We start from the raw sequence: 18,192 nt of genomic DNA, 5'->3' as shown, positions 1-18,192 counted from the left end.
TTAAGGATTATTATATCATTTTGAACAATATTTTTTTAATTCCCGATTATTTTTATTGCCTTAATGTTTGGTCTATCTGAAATTAATGTAGCAAACCAGTTTTATTTTGCATAGTATCTGCGTGGCATGCCTTTCCCTATTTCTTTACATTTATAAGTGGGCTTATTCCATAGAGCTAAAGCCGCCTCGTTTTAACATACACTAGAGAAATGACAACCTTTTAAAACAAATGTGGCTGGGAAAACAGAATATCTGCACGAGATAAATGAACACTAAATCCATATTTGTCACCCTGCACAAAGAAATAACTAAAAGTGGATCACAGACCCTAATGTAAGACCTGGAACTTTAACTTAACGGTGCTAAGAGACCTCACAATATAGACATGAGCAACGACGTTCTCAAAAGAACTCCAGCAGCTCAGGAAAGACCCTAGGAACTGGCCTAGTGCAGCAAGTGCTTGCTGCACAAGCATGTGGATCCCAGTTTGGATCCCAGCATTCACATTAGCTGGGCTCGGCAGTGGTGCACATCTGTAACTCTGCGGTGTGGTGGTGGAGGGGAAGTCATGGAGACTGGTGGAGCCTGAGGGCTCACCAGCCAGCCTTTCTAGCCAAAATGAATAATAGCTCCAGGTCTACAGAAACCCTATCTTAAAAAATTAAGGTGGAGAGGGGTAGGGGAAAAATACCATATACTGGCCTTTGTCTTCCACATGTACATGTATGGGTAAATGTATTCACATACAGATATGCACGCATGCATACACAGCATGCATGCACATGCACACACACACACATACGCACAAAGAAGAAATAGAAATGGTGACTAAATACTGAAAAATGTGTTCAACATCCTTAGCTATAATAGCAATAGCCACAATCCTGCCGTGCATGTGAACAGAGAGGAGCCCTGATTCACTACTGGAATGTAAGAAGGTGTAGCTGATGTGGAAGTCAGTGTGGAGACTCCACGGAATATTGAAACTAGCCCTACCATATGACCCAGCTCTATCATGCCTGGATATATATCTGAAAGACTCTAAATCCTACTACAGAGATATTACACATACATATTTATTGCTGTACTCTTCAGAACTGCTAGTAAATGGAGGCAACTGAGATCTCCACTAGCAAATGAATGGCAAAATAAAATGTGTTGCATATACATAAAAATGTTTTATTTGGGCATAAAAATGAAATAATGACCATTGCTGGAAAACAGGTGAAACTGAAAATAATTATGTTATAAGAAATGATCCAGACTGATAAAGACAAGCACCACATGTCTCTCATATCTGAAATCTAGGCTTAAATTTACGTGTGTGTGTGTGTGTGTGTGTGTGTGTGTGTGTGTGTGTGTGTGTGTGTGTGTTGGAGCAGAAGGAAAATTATTGGCTGGGATGAAGAGCTCATGACAGAGGTGGAAAAGAGAGGGTAATAGTATTTATTTGAAATGAGAACAGACAGGAGGATGTTGGTATGGAAAGGAAGGGGGCCAGGCTGAGGTTCATGGAGCAGAGAGGGAGCTGTGGGAGAGGAGAATGAACTAGCAGAATATAATAACAGGTATGTATAAGAATGCCATGATGAAACACATTACTTTGTGAGTTTAGTTAAATTAATTAAGTGATTTGATCCCTAGCACTGCCTAAAATGAGCTGGTGGAGGTCCATAGGCCTGTAATCATAGCTACTCCAGAGACAGAAGCTGGAGGACCAGGACTCAAGTTCACTATCAGCCTGAGATGGCTGGGCTACATGAGACCAGTTAATCCACATGAGTCTGTTCTGTTTATATTTTATGCCCATTGCCTTTAAATTATTACTGCTTCATAGTACCGACTTTATCTCAGCTTTTTTTTAAAAATTAGTTTTTAAAAGAGATTTATTTGGTTTATGTGTTCAAGTGACTTGCCTGCATGCCTGTGTGTGCACCAGAGGCATACATGTTGCCCTCAGAGGTGAAGACACCAGCTCTCCCCCACACCTGGAGTTATAGGCAGTTGTAAGCTGCCATTTGGGTGTTAGTAATTGCAACAGGCACTTTTGACTGCCAAGGCATCCTTCCAGCCCTCAACTGCTTTTTAAACAGAACTAGCCAAGCAGGTGTATTAAAATTAACTACAGTGGACTCCCATAAGCTTGAAACAAACAAACAAACAAACAAAACACATGAGCTTTAAATATTTTGCCATTTTTTTTCAGTTGCTCTTAAAACTATATAAATTCCTACTTCCCTGTTTGTTTTAGTGGGTAAGGTTGTTTGCTATCTGGTTCCCATTTAGGCGAGGTGTGTAATCACCTGCCTCCCTGTTAATTTTATTGCGTGCCTGCAGACTTTCAGGATATTAGAAACAACGCTGTTGAGCATAGCTTAAAGCAAATGCATTTGAGTCAACATATAACTGCTTTAGGTCCCAAGTATTTTGACAACCTGCCTCAGGAATGGCATGTAGAAAAAAAAAAAACTTTGGGGCTGATTTTGAGCAGCTGCAAGACAGGCAAACCAGTCTGAGTGATGTAAGCTTCTTGCTCTGGGTTTACCTCTCTAAGCCACACTTCCTAGTCAGAGTACAAAGCCCAATTGTGCGCCAGATGCCTGCAGTCCTGATTTACATTTCCCCCGCCAAGTAGCAGAGACATTCTCATTCTCACCCTCAAGCTGTAGTGACTAGTGACAGCGTAAGGTAAGAGCTAAACTCCTCAATGACTCTGTGGTGGGAGAGAAGAGAGAGTTGAGAGAGGAAAAACCTACCGTCACAAGATGTTTCTGGTATGTGTGGACTGGTTTTCATATTTTTAATTTGTCTCAGTGAAACAGTGAGATGCCATAGGGGATGCTTATTTTTTTTTTTTTTACCTTTTTTATCATTTTATTTCTAGGTGGAACACCAGTATTCCCATAAATTCACGGTTGTGGTTCTAAGTGCCACCAAAGTAACCAAGGGGACCTTTGGTGATATGCGTGAGTACTCGGTTTGTTGTGTGGGTGGCGATGGGGACCATGGCTCAGGAGGTGGGGGCGCTTACTGTCCAGTTGCTCGGTGCCTTGACAAGCCAGGAGTGTCCCCCTCCTTCACTGGGGTTATCTATGAATGATATCAGTTCGGACCGTTCTGGTGCTGCTCGTCATCTGTCAGAAGAGCCCTTCACTTTGACTTGAGCCGGGAGCAGCTTCAGCCAGACAGCATGACAATCCTGTGACATAGCTCTGTGGAATTCCAAGTTCTGTTTCATCCTATGTGGGAAGAGTGCTGAGTCAGGGCTTCAGACAGACTGCCTCCGTGAGGTATTGTGCTTACGGGATTAAGAAGTGCAGTGCGCGGGATCCGTCTGCCGCGGAGTGTGTTTATTATGTATGGGATAGCTATAGAAACTGGTGCAGGGCAGGAGCCTGGGGATCATGTTGTATTAACGTGTTGGCTGTCTCCTTCTCTGTGCTCAATGAACAGCACTTTTCCTCATTCTTCTGAGAAGTCCAAAGATCACGCGTGTGGAGTGCAAAGAAACACGTAGAAATATGATGCTAGTGGATTTGTAAGTGTTTTGAGTGTTGCCATAGTCTGGGAATAGGTGGCTGAACCCTCAGAAGTGTTGGAGAACAATCAAAAGTATAATTTAAAATGGCGGGATACACGGGCAGCATCCTGCTGCTTGTTAGAGAAACACATCTCCCGTTTTGTTTTTTCCCCTGCTCTCGTTCCGCTCTCAGCGGAAGACTTCTGACACCAGGTGTGTGGGGATTTTCGCCACCAGCCGGTAGGTGACTGATTCTGAAATAGCAATCAGCAGTGTGTCCTCCTACTCAATTCAGTGGGACACAGCCTACCGGAAGCTGATTTTAGATCACACAGGTTGAGGACTGAGTTTCCAAGACTTCTTTCCTCTCCCCACTCACAAGCAAGTTGAAAGCTGCAGCTTTTTAAAAACAGGCTTCTAACCAACTTGTTAATGAGTAGACCTCCCTTAGCCCCCTTCCAGCATTCAATTCATTTACCCTGATAGTGGCTCATAGAGCTCAAGGAAATACTTACCTTTACCACTTTATTATGGAGACATCTGTAAGACCCTTAAATGAAGAGATACAGCCAGACAAGTTGATGTCACCTTTAATCCCAGCTCTCGAGAGGCAGAGGCAGGAGGATCTCTGTGAGTTCAAAGCCATTCTGGTCTACATTTTGAGTTATAGGACATCCAGGGCTATGTAGAGAGACTGTCTCAGAGAGAGAGAGAGAGAGAGAGACAGAGAGACAGAGAGACAGAGAGAGAGACAGAGACAGAGACACAGAGACACAGAGACAGAGAGACACAGAGACACAGAGACACAGAGACACAGAGACAGAGAGAGACACACAGAGAAACAGAGACAGAGAGATAGAGATACTCCACAGATCCAGGCATACAGAAGAGGGGAGAGCGTGCAGAGTTTCCCTGGCTTCTCTAGGCATCATCCTCTGGGAACTCCTCTAGTTCAGTAGTCTGATGGCTTTTCCAGGCCTGTCCTTTGGGACTTTGTAGAGATGCCATCACATCTTCTGCTGATAGAACTAGAACCCAGAAAGACCTATCTCCTTAAGAGTTCTTCTTGACCTACCTGGACATGATTGTGCCTCCAGGGTGTGAGGCAAGTCTCTTCTGCCATCAGCTGGGTCTTATGACATACTGTTTGCACTAGACTGGCTGGCCAAAGAGTTTCGTGATGGCCAAAGGGCAGAGGAGAGTTTCTGTGATGTGCCTCAAGGGGGGAACTCAAGTTTCTATGGCTTGTCTTGGAGAAGGGGTCATGGTACAGTAGCCACGGAGGAGAACAGGGTGTGCTTGATCTGAGCACATCTGTAGAGTGACACTGGATGGTGGTGAAGGGGGAGGAATCTCGGGCAGAAGGAATGTTGGGTGGAGACCGGCTAGAATAGGTCCCACATGGCTCGTGAGTGGAAACAAAGGTATAGACTAGATGGGCATGCAAGGCTTGGACAGCAAGCTCTGGGAAGACAGGGCCTGGGAGGGAGATTGTTGTCTACACGGCACGGAAGTGGCTAGTCACAGGACTGAGCTCTCACTCAAAATGTTCTGACAACAATACATTAGATACTTGAAAATAGTTGACTAGTTTGGAGAAGAATGAGGAAATGGTTTTGTTTTTGTTGTTAAAGAATAGGAAGGACTTGAGCGCTTACTTGACATATTGATGGTAAAGCCAAGAGAGAGGGGGACCTTAAATACTAAGAAAGGGTGTGAGGTCTGAGCCCCGGCCACCAGTGACTGTTGGAGAACCAGGAGGTTAGTGGATGTTAGGATCAAGGAGAATGAAGCTAGAAGCTAATGCTTTAAGAGAGCTGAGCATAACAATGGCAGTTTCCTTAAAACTAGTCAGAGTCACTGGTGTAGATGGTTGAACATTACATTTTTGTCTGCCCTGCCTAATGCCCCTTGTGAGTGTTGTCCTTTCACACTTCTTTGCCCCTTTGTCATTGTCAGTGAAGAGAGAGCGTACAGCAGGTACAAGGGCAGTGCCAACACCTACTATTTCTGACATTAGCAATCATGCCCTGGAGAGACCGGCAGCTCACTTGCTCTTGGCTGACCCAGAATCCTTCATCAAAAAGGCCTGGGAGTGGAGCAGGTCAACTGGTAGATGAAAAGGCCTTTCTTCCTTCTATTAAACACTGTGCCAGTACCTTGCCAGCCATGCAAACAATCAGCCTGATTTGACTCTTACAAACATAGCTATTCTCCCTTAGACAAAGCACCAACAGTCCTCTTGTATCAGTGCTGATTGTATTGTATAGACAATGGGTGTGGCCATGCTTAGGATGCAGCTCAGACTCACTGTGTGTATGTGTAAGTCAGAGTATAACTGTGTGGACTCTGATAGTCTAGACTAATAGTACAGATGCTGACCGTATGGACGCTGATAGTCTCAGCTGGTGTGGACTGGATTCCGTTGGAAGCTGAGATGACTGTTTATTGTGTTTAGTCAAGGAACTAGACTCGTGGGAATAATGCTGTGTTGATTTCTGTGCCTACAGTGGATGTGACACAGGTTAGACCATTGGGCTCCAGATGTGCCACTTTTAAAGCAAAGGGCACATGGGAGGAACAGCCACTGGGTATAAGTGAAAGGTCAGAGTTAAGGCTCCATGATCAAGTGGTTTTTCAGTGTTCCTAAGACCTGGAAGACCCAGAAAACAGAAATCCCTCTATTCCATTTGTTTTAGTTTAGGTATACAAGTGTTTTGTCTATGAGTATGTATGTGTCTGTAGAGGTTAGAAGAGGGAACTGGAGTCGCAGATGGTTGTGAGTCACCATGTAGATGCTGGGAATCCAACTTGCAAAAGTAGCAAGCACTCTGAATTGCCGAGGAACTCTCCAGCCCCACCCTATCTCCAACTTTATGCTACCTGCCTTCATTTAAAAGGTAAATTTCCATGAAGCTCTGCATGTTGGCAAAGAATGATGACTAGCATTTTGCTGTATGATGTGTTTTGAGGGGTGAGGTGGTGTTGCCAGCTTCTAGTATCAGTTAATGATGCTACGGAAGCAGGAATACCCAGGGAGAGAGCACAGATGGACCTTCAACACACAAAACAAAACAACTTCATGGCAAATTTGCCTGAAAAAGGAAGGCAGTAGACAGGGCCGAGTCTTTTCTTTTGAGAAGTTGTTGGAGGCTGCAGTAAGAAATGATGTAGGATCCTCCTCTGAGGTGATGAACTTGAGTGATCCAAATTACCAAGTAAGCCACATTTGACATATTTGCTTGCAGTAACTCTTGGGAAACAGACAAATATAGGAAACTATGAAAGTATTTGAAAAACCGTAAAACTATTACAAACATCTAAGACCCAGAAAGTCAGGATAGCAGAACCTTCCACCCTGTTCTGTTTTCTAGGGTCTTTATTTAAAAACAAATTTCCATTAAATTCTCCATAGGGTAAAGAAGAGGGAGAGAATGCAACTCTGTTGCTTTTGTGTGGTGGTCTTTCTCAAGGCGACCACATATCAGGTAGCTGTTTCTGTATCCTAATATACTTTGTTTTAGATAATACCAAGTTCATACTTACCTTTATTTTATCTACTGATGAATTATCCCATTCTTTTTTTTTTGTTTTGTTTTTAAAGAGATTTTTTCTGTGTAGCCTTTGCTGCCCTAGAACTCACTCTGTAGACCAGGCTGGCCTCATCCTCACAGAGATTCTCCTACCTTTGCTTCCTGAGTACTGAGATTAAAGGCATGCACTGCCACCACCACCGGTGAATTATCCAATTCTTAATAGCCCCACTTAGAAATGTTCTAATTTAAGTGTCATAATAAAATCAGAGGCATCCCATCAGCTACCTTTTTAGGGATGAGAGCTAACTGTTGTTTTGAGTGAGATTAATAATGAAGTTGACCTGGAACGCAACATGTAGCCAGGCAGACCTTGAACTTGCTATCTCCTATAACTGCCTCCTCAGTGCTGGAATAACAGGTGTATGCCACCACATCCTACTCCAAACTGACATTTTAGTCATAGCCCCTCCAAATTTGGGGCTTTTTGCCTTTGGGTCAGCCAAGATAACAAGATAGTTGTCAGTCTCTTCTGGGCATGACTGCTGATGTTAGAAGAATTAAATGTTGATACCACTGTGTATGTTTGTACCTCAGGTCACAGTGCCAACCACATTTGGTATTATTATTATGATCAAGGTTGTTAGAAGAGCAGTTTGAAGTTCAAATTTGCACCTGGCTGAAGATCATTGCTACATTCTGGTTTCTGAACTGGGTAGTTTGTGTCAAATTGGTAGACTCTTACTTTTGAGGTCACAGTCAGTTATTTTGGATGTGACATGTAACAGGCAGCATTCATGCACAGGCTAGGAGCTAAGTGTTGGTGGGTATGATACTCAGTTTGGCTTTATTCCTTTACTTTGCTAACAGAAGGTATGCATGTGAGCAATGGCCACAGTGATGGCAGGATTTCAATGAGTAAGAGTTTTTCCTCTGTCTACACAATCCTGACAGTGAACTAATTTTGTAACCAAACAAATAGCTGATGGGCAACTATTGGAATAGCTGCACTGAGTCTTGTTCCTTAGTTTTAAAAAATACTAGGGAATACATAAGTCATGTGATAATGGAGTCTTAGAGTTTAGATCTAGGTAAAGCCAAGCTTCGTTCTCTGAGAAGATCAGGCATTGAGTGTATTGGACTTTGTTCAAGAGATCTTAAAAGTTAGTGTAGATATTTTAATACATAAATATTGTGGATATTTATGGAGGAGTCTTTTTTGTTTGTTTGTTTTTGAGGCAGTCTTACTATGTAGCCCTGGCTGGCCTTGAACTCATCACAGGAATATTCTTGCCTCAGCCTCCTGAGTGCTGTGATTCCAGGTATGTTATATCACACCCAACTCAGAAGGCTCTTCTCGGCCTCTTGATTAGACACTGAGCACTTTCCTCTGCAGATTTTATTCCATAAGCATTGGAGCTTCTAAATATACTTACAGGATCATAGCCATTGTCTTCATTATTCAGGAGCTGACAGAGCTTTATGAAGACATTTAATGGAACAAAAACACTTTAGGAGAGATATGAACTCACAGTTTTTAAACCAATTTTGCAAGATTATGTTATATAATATCTTAAAAGGGACTCTTTGATAATTTTAATAATTTCAAGCTTTTATTTTTTCTTAGTGTCTTTACATGTGGGAAAACATTATTTCATTTCCAATGAGGTTATGGCAACATTGAGTTCCTAATTTTTAAGTAGATATTTCTATTTGAAGGTTTGAGGTCCCTAAGACATATTTATGGGATCTTAATATACATGTGATCACCAGAAAATCTTATTAACAATACAGATTCTGATTCAGTAGTTTCATCAAAGTAGATGAAGATTTAACATCGAAGTGATGTGGGTATCCAGGATCTGTTGAGCACTTTCAGGTGGTGGGGTCTGGGGGATGTTTCTGTCGGTCTTCACTCATCCTGAGATATGCAGCTCCCATAGTCTAAAGTGTAACAAAGTTCCAAATGCTTTCAGTTTTTACTGGTTTTACTTTTTAGAATAAATACCATAAAGATGTTACTGCCTTCATTTTATTGTCCAATTTATATAAAGACTGCCTAATTCTGTGACTCACAACATTATCACCAAGAAGACAGACAGAAACAAACACTAAGGCTTTAATCCTGCATCAAAATTACATTCTTCAGTCCTGAAGGTTGTTACACCGGAATCATGATTAAACCACATTACTATCGGTGAAACGAATTGTTTCTTTTTATTGTTCCAAACACTTCAGTGCTTACTAAAAGTCAAGTGATCACATTTTTGTCGGGTCCTATATACATATGAATATTCACAAAAGCACCCCTCCTGCCGAATACGAACGATTCCTTGTGTTGAATGTTCCCTCATCTTAATCTGTGATTATATTTGCTCGGTACTTCCTCTGGTTTTAACGACTTTATGAAAGTTATTTCATTTACCTGTGCAAGTAGCTTTGGTTGAGACAAGGCAAGTCTTAAGAATGTGTTGACTGTGTCAAGTTTAGATAAATCTTTGCTTTCGTCGGTTTTTACATATTGTTAGAGCATATAAAGCACAAAATCAAGTTCACTGTCAGAATGCAAGTGTTCTTTAAGATTTGTTTATTTGTGTGTATGTGTGTGTGGGTGAGTGAGAATGTGCTTGTGTGCTTATGGAGACTAAAAGCAGGTAGCAGGTGTCCTTCTCTGTTTACTCCACATCTTCTTTTACATCAGGGGCTCTCTTAGAACCCGAGAGCTTGAATTTTCTTGGCAAAGCTGAAAGCCAGTAAGCCCTGGAGATCTTCGTGGCTCCGCGTCTCTTGATGCCTGGATTACAGATATGTGTAGGATACCTGGCTTGTTACACGGCATTAGTCTAAATGTCAGTCCTCAGGATTTTTCAGCAAGTAGAAGAGCTGAGCTGTCTCTTTAGTGCCATGAAAGAGTTTTTAAGGGTTTTAGACCAGATGCCTTCATATGGAAATCTATGACATGTGTTCTTGTTTGTCCTTGCTTGTGGCCTTGAGAAAAGAGACACACTGCAGCTCCACTTCTGTCTTCAAGGGAGATACACATCTAAGGAGGAATCAGCAACAATTGTGAAGTGTTACTTAAATAATGCAGTGCAAACAACTATGACATTTCAGAAATAACTATCAAAATTCCTTTAAAAATTGATTTTGGCTACATGTCCATGCATAAAGTGATTATTAAGCATAAAGTATTTGCAAATACCCAGTTATTTTTTTTTAAAACCATACTGTGTTATATATTTTACAGGCCAATGAACAATCATTCTTAACACATTGCTGTATAGTGGTATGGCTATTTATGTTCACACTCAGGGAAAACAAACACTCACTTAACATGTTTCTAAATCACATTAAATTTGACTTTGAGCCTGTTCTGGTCAATTTGACACAATCTGGGGTCATCTGGGAACTCCTGGCCAGGTGATTCTGGGTCATCTAACAAAGCTGACTGGGCAAGCCATTGTGATCAAGGCGGCAAGCAGCACTCCTCTATGGCTTCTGCTTCAGTCCCTGCCTCTCGGTTCCTGCTGTGACTTCCCCTTGTGATGGGCTGTGAGTATAAAATGAAATAAACCCTTTCCTCCCCAAGTTGCTTTTGGTCTTGGTGGTTTATCATAGCGATGAAAAGAAAACTTAAAACCAAGCCCCATCTCACTAGACATGAGGGGAGTGGGAGTGGTCTTCCTCTTTCTAAGAAACTACAGGAGTTCTGTGTATTTACAATTGCCTGTACCATAAGAGGAAGGCCTGCTACAAGCTTTGGTGGTGATCACCTTTGGCTTCCAATCTTCAGTTACATGTTTTTATGGATCCTGGCATTCTGCTTTAGCAAGAAATGAAATGCCCCCAAGGGAAGATTTTGATAGAGTCTGCATAGCAGTAGAAGGAACTTGTGAACACCCAGGGGTAGTGGTGCTGAGTCCAGATTCATGGCAACCCAGCATTCATCTGACCTCACACAGTGGGTGAGAAGCATAGGTTTCCAAGAATTTAAAATGCAAGGAAATTTAAACTCATGTGAATTTTAGGAAAGAACTACCATCTTTTTTACAGCTCCTCCCACTAGAAAAGCCTGTGTGTGTGTGTGTGTGTGTGTGTGTGTGTGTGTGTATGTGCACGTGTGTGCGCGCGCACACATGCGCGTGTTCATGTATGTTAATGTCTTGTGTATATGCCGTAGCACGTGTGTGGAATCATAGATGATAACTATCAGTTTGTACCTCTCACCTTGTTTGATAGTCTCTTGTTCATTGCTTCAGACCCAGGCTAGCTGACCTTCTCCCTGTGGGAAGGTTGAGACAATGTTTGGCTTTATGTGTGTTCTGAGGAGCCAGACTTGCAACATCATGATTGCACAAAAAGCTGTTTTTATTTATTTATTTTTTTCCACACCTACCGTTTCAATACTGTCTCTAAAGCAGCAACCTAAATCACACCTGTAAAAATCACATAGTTCAAGCCTCTTCAAAAGACTCTAATTGCTAATAATTCACTGTGAAAGGGAGCTTAGACTTCAGTTTTCCTATTGGTAAATATTGGCATGGGAGAAGAGGCATCAGGTCCGTGTGGACAGATGCAGTTTCTAGTTAGTATTTTGAGAAATTTCAGATACATTCCCATAAAGAAGTGTGATCCCCTGGTCTGTATCCATTTTGAGTTCCACATTGATCAATGGTTGTGGAAAAGAGGCAGCTGTATTGATGAATAAGCATGGAATCCATAGGTGGGCTGACACTAGCCCCGTGGCTCTTGACAAGTTATGTGTCCTCTCTACACCTTGCTGCAGTTGGACTTGCCTTTGGGCCACTGGCTTACAAATAACAACATGGAAACTTATTATTAATTATGAAAACTTAACCTTAGATTAGGCTTTTCCCCAGCTAGCTCTCATAGTTTAAATTAACCTATTTTTATTAATCTTCACTCTGCCATGTGGCTTTCTCCTGTTCTGTGTGTCTGGCTTGTTCCAGGTCTTGCTGGTGTCTCTGCATGCCTAGATTCATCTCTTCTTCTAAATCCCCGGAAATCCCACCTATCCCTTCCTGTCTGGCTGTTGGCCATTCAGCTCTTTATTAAACCAATCAGAAGGTGGCACGTTGGCAAAGACACATCTTCACAATGTACAAAAAGATCTTCCCACAACACTTTGCTCTCTTCATTGTGGAGACTTGAGCATTTGAGTTAGCATATGTTAAGTACTTATCCATGTGCTCAATATACTGCCTGTTACTGTAGAACAGTTTCCTGCATCCACATAAAAAGACATAAATACTCTCCAACATCATCAGAACAGAAAAATCCATTTTGAATAGTCTGTGTATTGGGTTTCTTCCACTTTTCTTTCTGGAGATAAATTTGTTTTCTGAATTTCTCTGTTGAGGAATCTTTGGATTCTTCTTCCTCAATTTGAGAGAGAGAAACAGAATGGCATTTTCCTCAATAAGCTTCTCCCGCAAACATGGTGCCTCCATACAGGCTTCTTCACAGGGTCACCTTCATGTACTGGTTAAACTGGGTCTCTGGCTCACTTGCTGTGTTTCAAAAATTAGTGCATAGCCTAAGTCTGGCCCACAGCTAAGATATTAAGGGATGCTGAGAAAATAAATCAGATTGATGAGCTGGTCTTCCTGAATAATGCTCCCTTTACTGCCTCAGTGAGGAGAGAATTGGAAAAATAGTTTTATGCCCCCCCCCCCAGATTATAATGCCTCTGTTATTTCTGTCCACAACTTATTAGCATTTTCTGAGGCACATCATACAGAAATCTTTATTAGCAATTTTGTACATTAATTATGGAGCTTCACATCTTATTCTTTGTTACTGGTATTGCTGTTTCCCATTTGTGGTTCTAAAGTGTGTATTTGGTAATTTGTTTCTCCAGGGTCAGCCTTTAGGTTATGGCTGAATATGAGTTTTATAAGAGTTTACTAATGTGTTTGGAATGCTTCTGAGTCCACCCAAAAGTTTAAAGGGCTCTAAATCTAATGAAATTATTTCCCAGTGGTCATTTCATAGAAGATAATTTCAAGATGAGTCAAGTGTCCCGTAACATGTTTATCTCACATGTCTTCAGTCTATGTGACAATGAAGAGAATGTGTTAGGAATGGAGAAGTACCAAGGCAAAAATGGAATGTTTTCCTCGTCCATTTAGAATGTCACTTCCTATGTAAGTTGTCAAGTGGCCTTATGAGTGCATTGAGATGCTTTCCTCTATACTGAAAAAATTAAGAGGGTTTTGTGTGTGTGTGTGTGTGTGTGTGTGTGTGTGTGTGTGTGTGTGTGTGTGTATGTGTGAATGTAGGTCTTATGACTTCAGTTAATAATATCGTCGTGCATTTCAACAAGATTGGCTGTGTGGAATTTCCCCCGGTTTATGGAATTTCACCCCATCTACTCGGTAGAAGGGTATGGGAATAGTGTAGTTCCTAGGTGGCAGCGAAGGGAACCACTTACTGCCAGCCCCAGCAGGACACACTGCACACGTGCTGCTTTGCGAGTTCCAGCCGCTATCTGCTCATTTACGTGCTAATCATCCCTGTCATAAGCAAGGGCGTCTTCCTCTTTATCATCCTGCTTTTATTTTTATCTGTACTTGGAAATGCTAATGTTCTATCCAGTGGGAACAAAGCTTATTTTTCCACTCTCTCTTAGCTGAGTTGTACTCAGTCTTCTTTGCATGTGCTAAGTGCTGGAAAAGCTTACTCTGCCTCTCTATCTGAAAGGCTGTCATTAAAATATAAAGGAATTAAGTTAAAATGAGTTTAAATGCCTCTTAAATTTCCAAAGAAAAGTACTTAATTTTTTTTTTTTTTTGAGACAAGATTTCCCTGTGTAACAGCTCTGGCTGTCCTGAAACTCATTCTGTAGATCAGGCTGGCTTCGAACTCACAGAGATCCTCCTGCCTCTGCCTCAAGAGTGCTGGGATTAAACGTGTGCACCACCATGCCCGGTGAAAAGTACTTTCTTAAAGTTTCTGTGTCAAATAAAATGACCTTGATGCTCTAAAATTTTGAACATTTCTATGAAAATGTCTAGCATATTATTTTACTAGACCTTAATGTTTCAAATTTTTTTCCTGAAGGTTAAAAACTGTTATTTTTTTAATTATGTAGGAACTGGAATGACTAATTATGTATAACTGAGATGTAGTTGGAGTATCACTGAACATTACATCTTCATCCTTGGAAGTATTTTTTTATACTTCCTTTGATATATCAAAATATGTTATATTTGTTTTGTTTTGGTCCAGGTGGTCTAGATCTCTCTGTGGCTGAGGATGACCATAAACATTGAACATCTCATTTTGTCTCTACCTCTCAATGGTTGGGATTACAGGCATGTATCATCACATCTGGCTTCAATGAAATAAATTCCAGATATGATTCAGGCACAAAATATCATAGCAGCAATGGAATTTTGACTTTAGAAAGGAAATATTAAGGAATCATAACCCAGGCTTATTCCAGCAGTTTTCTTCTATTTATGTCCTCAGATGTTAATGCCAAGTGTCTCCACAGAGTCAGTATTTGTCTGGTCTCTTGAAAAAAAAAAAAAAAGAAGAGAAACTGTGATGGTATTGTGTTCCCCAAAATATTGTGCACCCTAATAAACTTATCTGGGGTCAGAGACAGAACAACCACTAGATACAAAGGCTAGAAAATGGTGGCACTCACACCTTTAATCCTAGCATTCCAGAGGCAGAAATCCCTCTGGATCTCTGTGAGTTCAAGGCCACATTGGAAACAGCCAGGCATGGTGACTCAGGCCTTTAATCCCAAGAAGTGAGCCTTTAATCCCAGGGAGTGATAGCAAAAACAGAAAGGTATATAAGGTGTGAAGATCAGAAACTAGAAGCTTTTAGCTGGTTAAGGTTTCAGGCTTTTGAGCAGCACAGTTCAGCTGAGATCCATTCTGGATGAGGACTGAGATGCTTCCAGTCTGAGGAAACAGGATCAGCTGAGTAACTGGTGAGGTGAGATAGCTGTGGCTTGTTCTGCTTCTCTGATCATCCAGCATTCACCCCAATACCTGCCCCAGGTTTGTTTTTATTAATAAGACCTTCTAAGATTCCTGCTACAAGAAACACTGTATCTGTGGTAGGTAACTGCACTGAGTATGGGTTTTACATTGAAGAGGAGGCTTTGCAGAGAGGCTGGAGCCAGGACTCTGGTGTATCGCTCCAGTTCCAGTGCCCCCTTGGCTGTTTGTCACCTGTGTGAATTTGGGCAAGCTACTCAGCCATTCTCATTGACATCAATGAGTAAACGAGGTGACAGTTACCTCTTCCTTCCAGGTTACTTATGAAGATGAAGTGAAGTGATGTCATGATGGGCACAGTGTTATTTGTGAAATACCAAAGAGGCCAAGCAAAGGTCTCAGGGTTTTATACTTCCTTTATTCATTTCCGTGGCTCTGTGAAATATGGTGGGTTTTGTTGTTGCTGCTTGTTTTGGCTTTTTGGGACATGATCTCATGTAGCCAAGACTGGCCTTGAACTCACTATGTAGCTAAGGACAACTTTGAGTTTCTGATCTCCTGCCTTTCCTGAGCGTTGAGATCACAAGCACATGCAACCATGGCTGGTTTGCGGAGTACTGGGGTGTAAGTGGGGACCAAACTCAGGCCTTTGTGCATGCCGGGCAAACACTGCCGACTGAGCAGTACCTCCTGTCTGGCTTTTATTTTAATTTTAGAAGTTAATAATTTCTTTAAGGTGTTAAGCTAACAGAATCTTACAGCTGCTGTGTTTGGGGCCAGAACTCAGGCCGGTCCACTCTGCTCTTTACTCTTTTGACAGGTTTGCCTTTGAGTAGTTTCTGCCTATCTGGGAACATGGGGTAGGTTTATGCAGCTCGGTAGAAAGGCTTGGTGTAAGCTCCAGGGAAGACTGGTCAGCTTGACTGCAGCTTGCAATAGGTGGATAATGTCAGTGGACACTTGACTGTGGAATGGATTGATGTAGGAGCATTTTCCTTAGGAAAGGGGGTTCAGGAAAAGTTTTAAAAATGAAGTTGACCTAATATGTCTAAGTATTTAATTTGGGGAGATTAGCTTATTTTGTGATTTTTTTTGCTAGTATATAAATATCAGGTAGAAAGGATTGTTTTATTCCAGTGCATTGGTTCTAAATTAATGAGTGAGTTTCCCTCTCAAGGCCTATAACACTGTGTTTAGAAACACTTTCACTAAAATTGGGGGCTCTATTTTAGGTGATTCCTCCTAGCATCCTGTAGGTAGAGGCAAGGAACAGCAGTCCAGGACACAGAATTATCCGGTCCGGGCATCAGTATGTCAAAGCTGAAGACCTCTGTTCTAATGAAAAGGCATCATTACTGCTTGTAAGAGAGTAGAATTCTTAGATATCTGAATCTATATAGTTAAAACAAACAATATGATCAAATTAACAATTTTCTTACACTCTATAAGAACTTCTGGAGCGTTATTCTGTATATGTGTGCATGTGTGTGTTGTAGAGACCAGAAGTCAATCTCAGGTGTTGTTTTTGAATGATCTTGTTTGACTCAGTAAATGTCTGTGAGTCTATCTTTTTCTCTGTAATGGGAGTAGATATATCTAATTAGGAACTGGAAATGTTACTGTTTTCCTTGTCTGCAGATTGTCTTAGTTAGGGTTTCTATTGCTGTGAAGAGACACCAGGACCACAGCAACTCTTATAAGGGAAAACATTTAATTGGGGCTGGCTTAAATTTCAGAGGTCTAGTCCATTATCTTCATGGCAGAAAGCCTGGTGGCATGCAGGCAGACATGGTGCTGGAGAAGTAGCTGAGAGTCCTATATCTTGATCTGCAGGCAGCAGAAAGAGACTGTGTGCCACATTGGGGCATAGCTTGAGCATAGGAGACCTCCAAGCCCTTGTCCATAGTGACACACTTCTTTAAACAAGGCCACACATACTCCAATAAGGCCACACCTATTCCAAAAAGGCCACACTTCCTAATAGTGCCACTGCCTATGAGTCAAGCATTCAAATACAGGATTCTGTGGGAGCCATCCCTATCCAAACCACCACACAGATGTATGTATACTAACCCTGTTGGGAACATGGATTTTAGTTGCCTGTTTGATCTATTAGGAAAGCTGAACAGTCAATTCCTTGTTTAGGAAAGTACCAACGAAATAAGAGAGTGTGAAGAGAACATCCCAGTCCTAATATTCCCAACTGTACCAACTTTGGACTCTTATTTTGAACATTCTTAGAACAACATCAGTGGCTCTGATAACTTTCAACTTATGAAACAATGGTGTGTTAGAAAAAGTCCTGCTGTGTTAGAACAAAGATTCCTGCCCTCAGTATGCACAGACAGATTGTTTGAAATGTGGGCATTCTCAGAGTGTGCTCTGGTTCTACCGTTAATGTGCACAAGTTGCATTGCAATGTGTGTGGTACAGGAGAAGTCGCTGACCCTGGGATAACCTGGGCTTGGTGAGGGGCCTGACTGGTTTGTTCCTTTTTCCTACCACATTTAGGCTTGCCTTTGCAGGAAGCACAAGGTTAAAAACTATGCTTCAGAAATACAAGTATGCTTATTGAGAATGTCTTCTGCATTAGCTACTGCAGGATTATGTGATGTCCAAGGCAAAGTGGTGCTTGGTTACCTGGGGTGGTAGTATGAGTGGAATTACTACTAAAAAGCTAGATGGAAGGTTCATTTCTAAGGTGTGAAAACTAAAACTTCAGAGATAGATTGAATGTAAAAACTCTGGGGGAAAGGAAATGAGTATTGAGAGCTGCTGGTAGCAAAAGACCATGGGAGTACACAGCAGGTGACAACTAGAGTTCAGAAGGTCAACCCTTCAGAACTAAGGGTCCTGTTAGAGGAAACCATTATGCAAGGCGTCATGGATTTACTGCCTTTTGAATGAATTGGCTGTTTCTTGTTATAAACTTCTTGTGCAATAACAGCTATAATTCTCCCCATTTACCATGCATTTCCATGTTGTATCTACATGTAATCTCACAATTGCATCTCAATCTTAGAGGCACAACTTCCCCTACACATTTAGGGTAGTTGGATAACTTTCCCCAGCTGTGTTTATTTTTCATTAACACACATCTGGCCAGGGTTATTCTCCAGACAAAAGTTTTTCAGCTGAGATACCTTTTTATCCAAGGACA

The 18,192-nt window shown here is 41.6% G+C and overlaps 1 protein-coding gene across 1 annotated transcript in view; it reads left to right on the top strand.

Moving 5' to 3' along the window:
* The window catches only part of Pla2g4a (phospholipase A2 group IVA), a 140,126-nt gene that overhangs the window by 44,641 nt on the left and 77,293 nt on the right, over positions 1–18,192 (top strand). The window contains exon 3 of the mRNA XM_006979955.3: positions 2,885–2,966. Within this exon, the coding sequence (XP_006980017.1) occupies positions 2,885–2,966 (82 nt within the window). The remainder of the gene's footprint in view (positions 1–2,884; positions 2,967–18,192) is intronic.

This window comes from Peromyscus maniculatus, chromosome 11 (genome assembly GCF_049852395.1).
Source record: "Peromyscus maniculatus bairdii isolate BWxNUB_F1_BW_parent chromosome 11, HU_Pman_BW_mat_3.1, whole genome shotgun sequence".
In the NCBI taxonomy this organism is placed as follows: Eukaryota; Metazoa; Chordata; class Mammalia; order Rodentia; family Cricetidae; genus Peromyscus; species Peromyscus maniculatus.
This window is presented reverse-complemented; position numbering and strand designations above follow the sequence as displayed.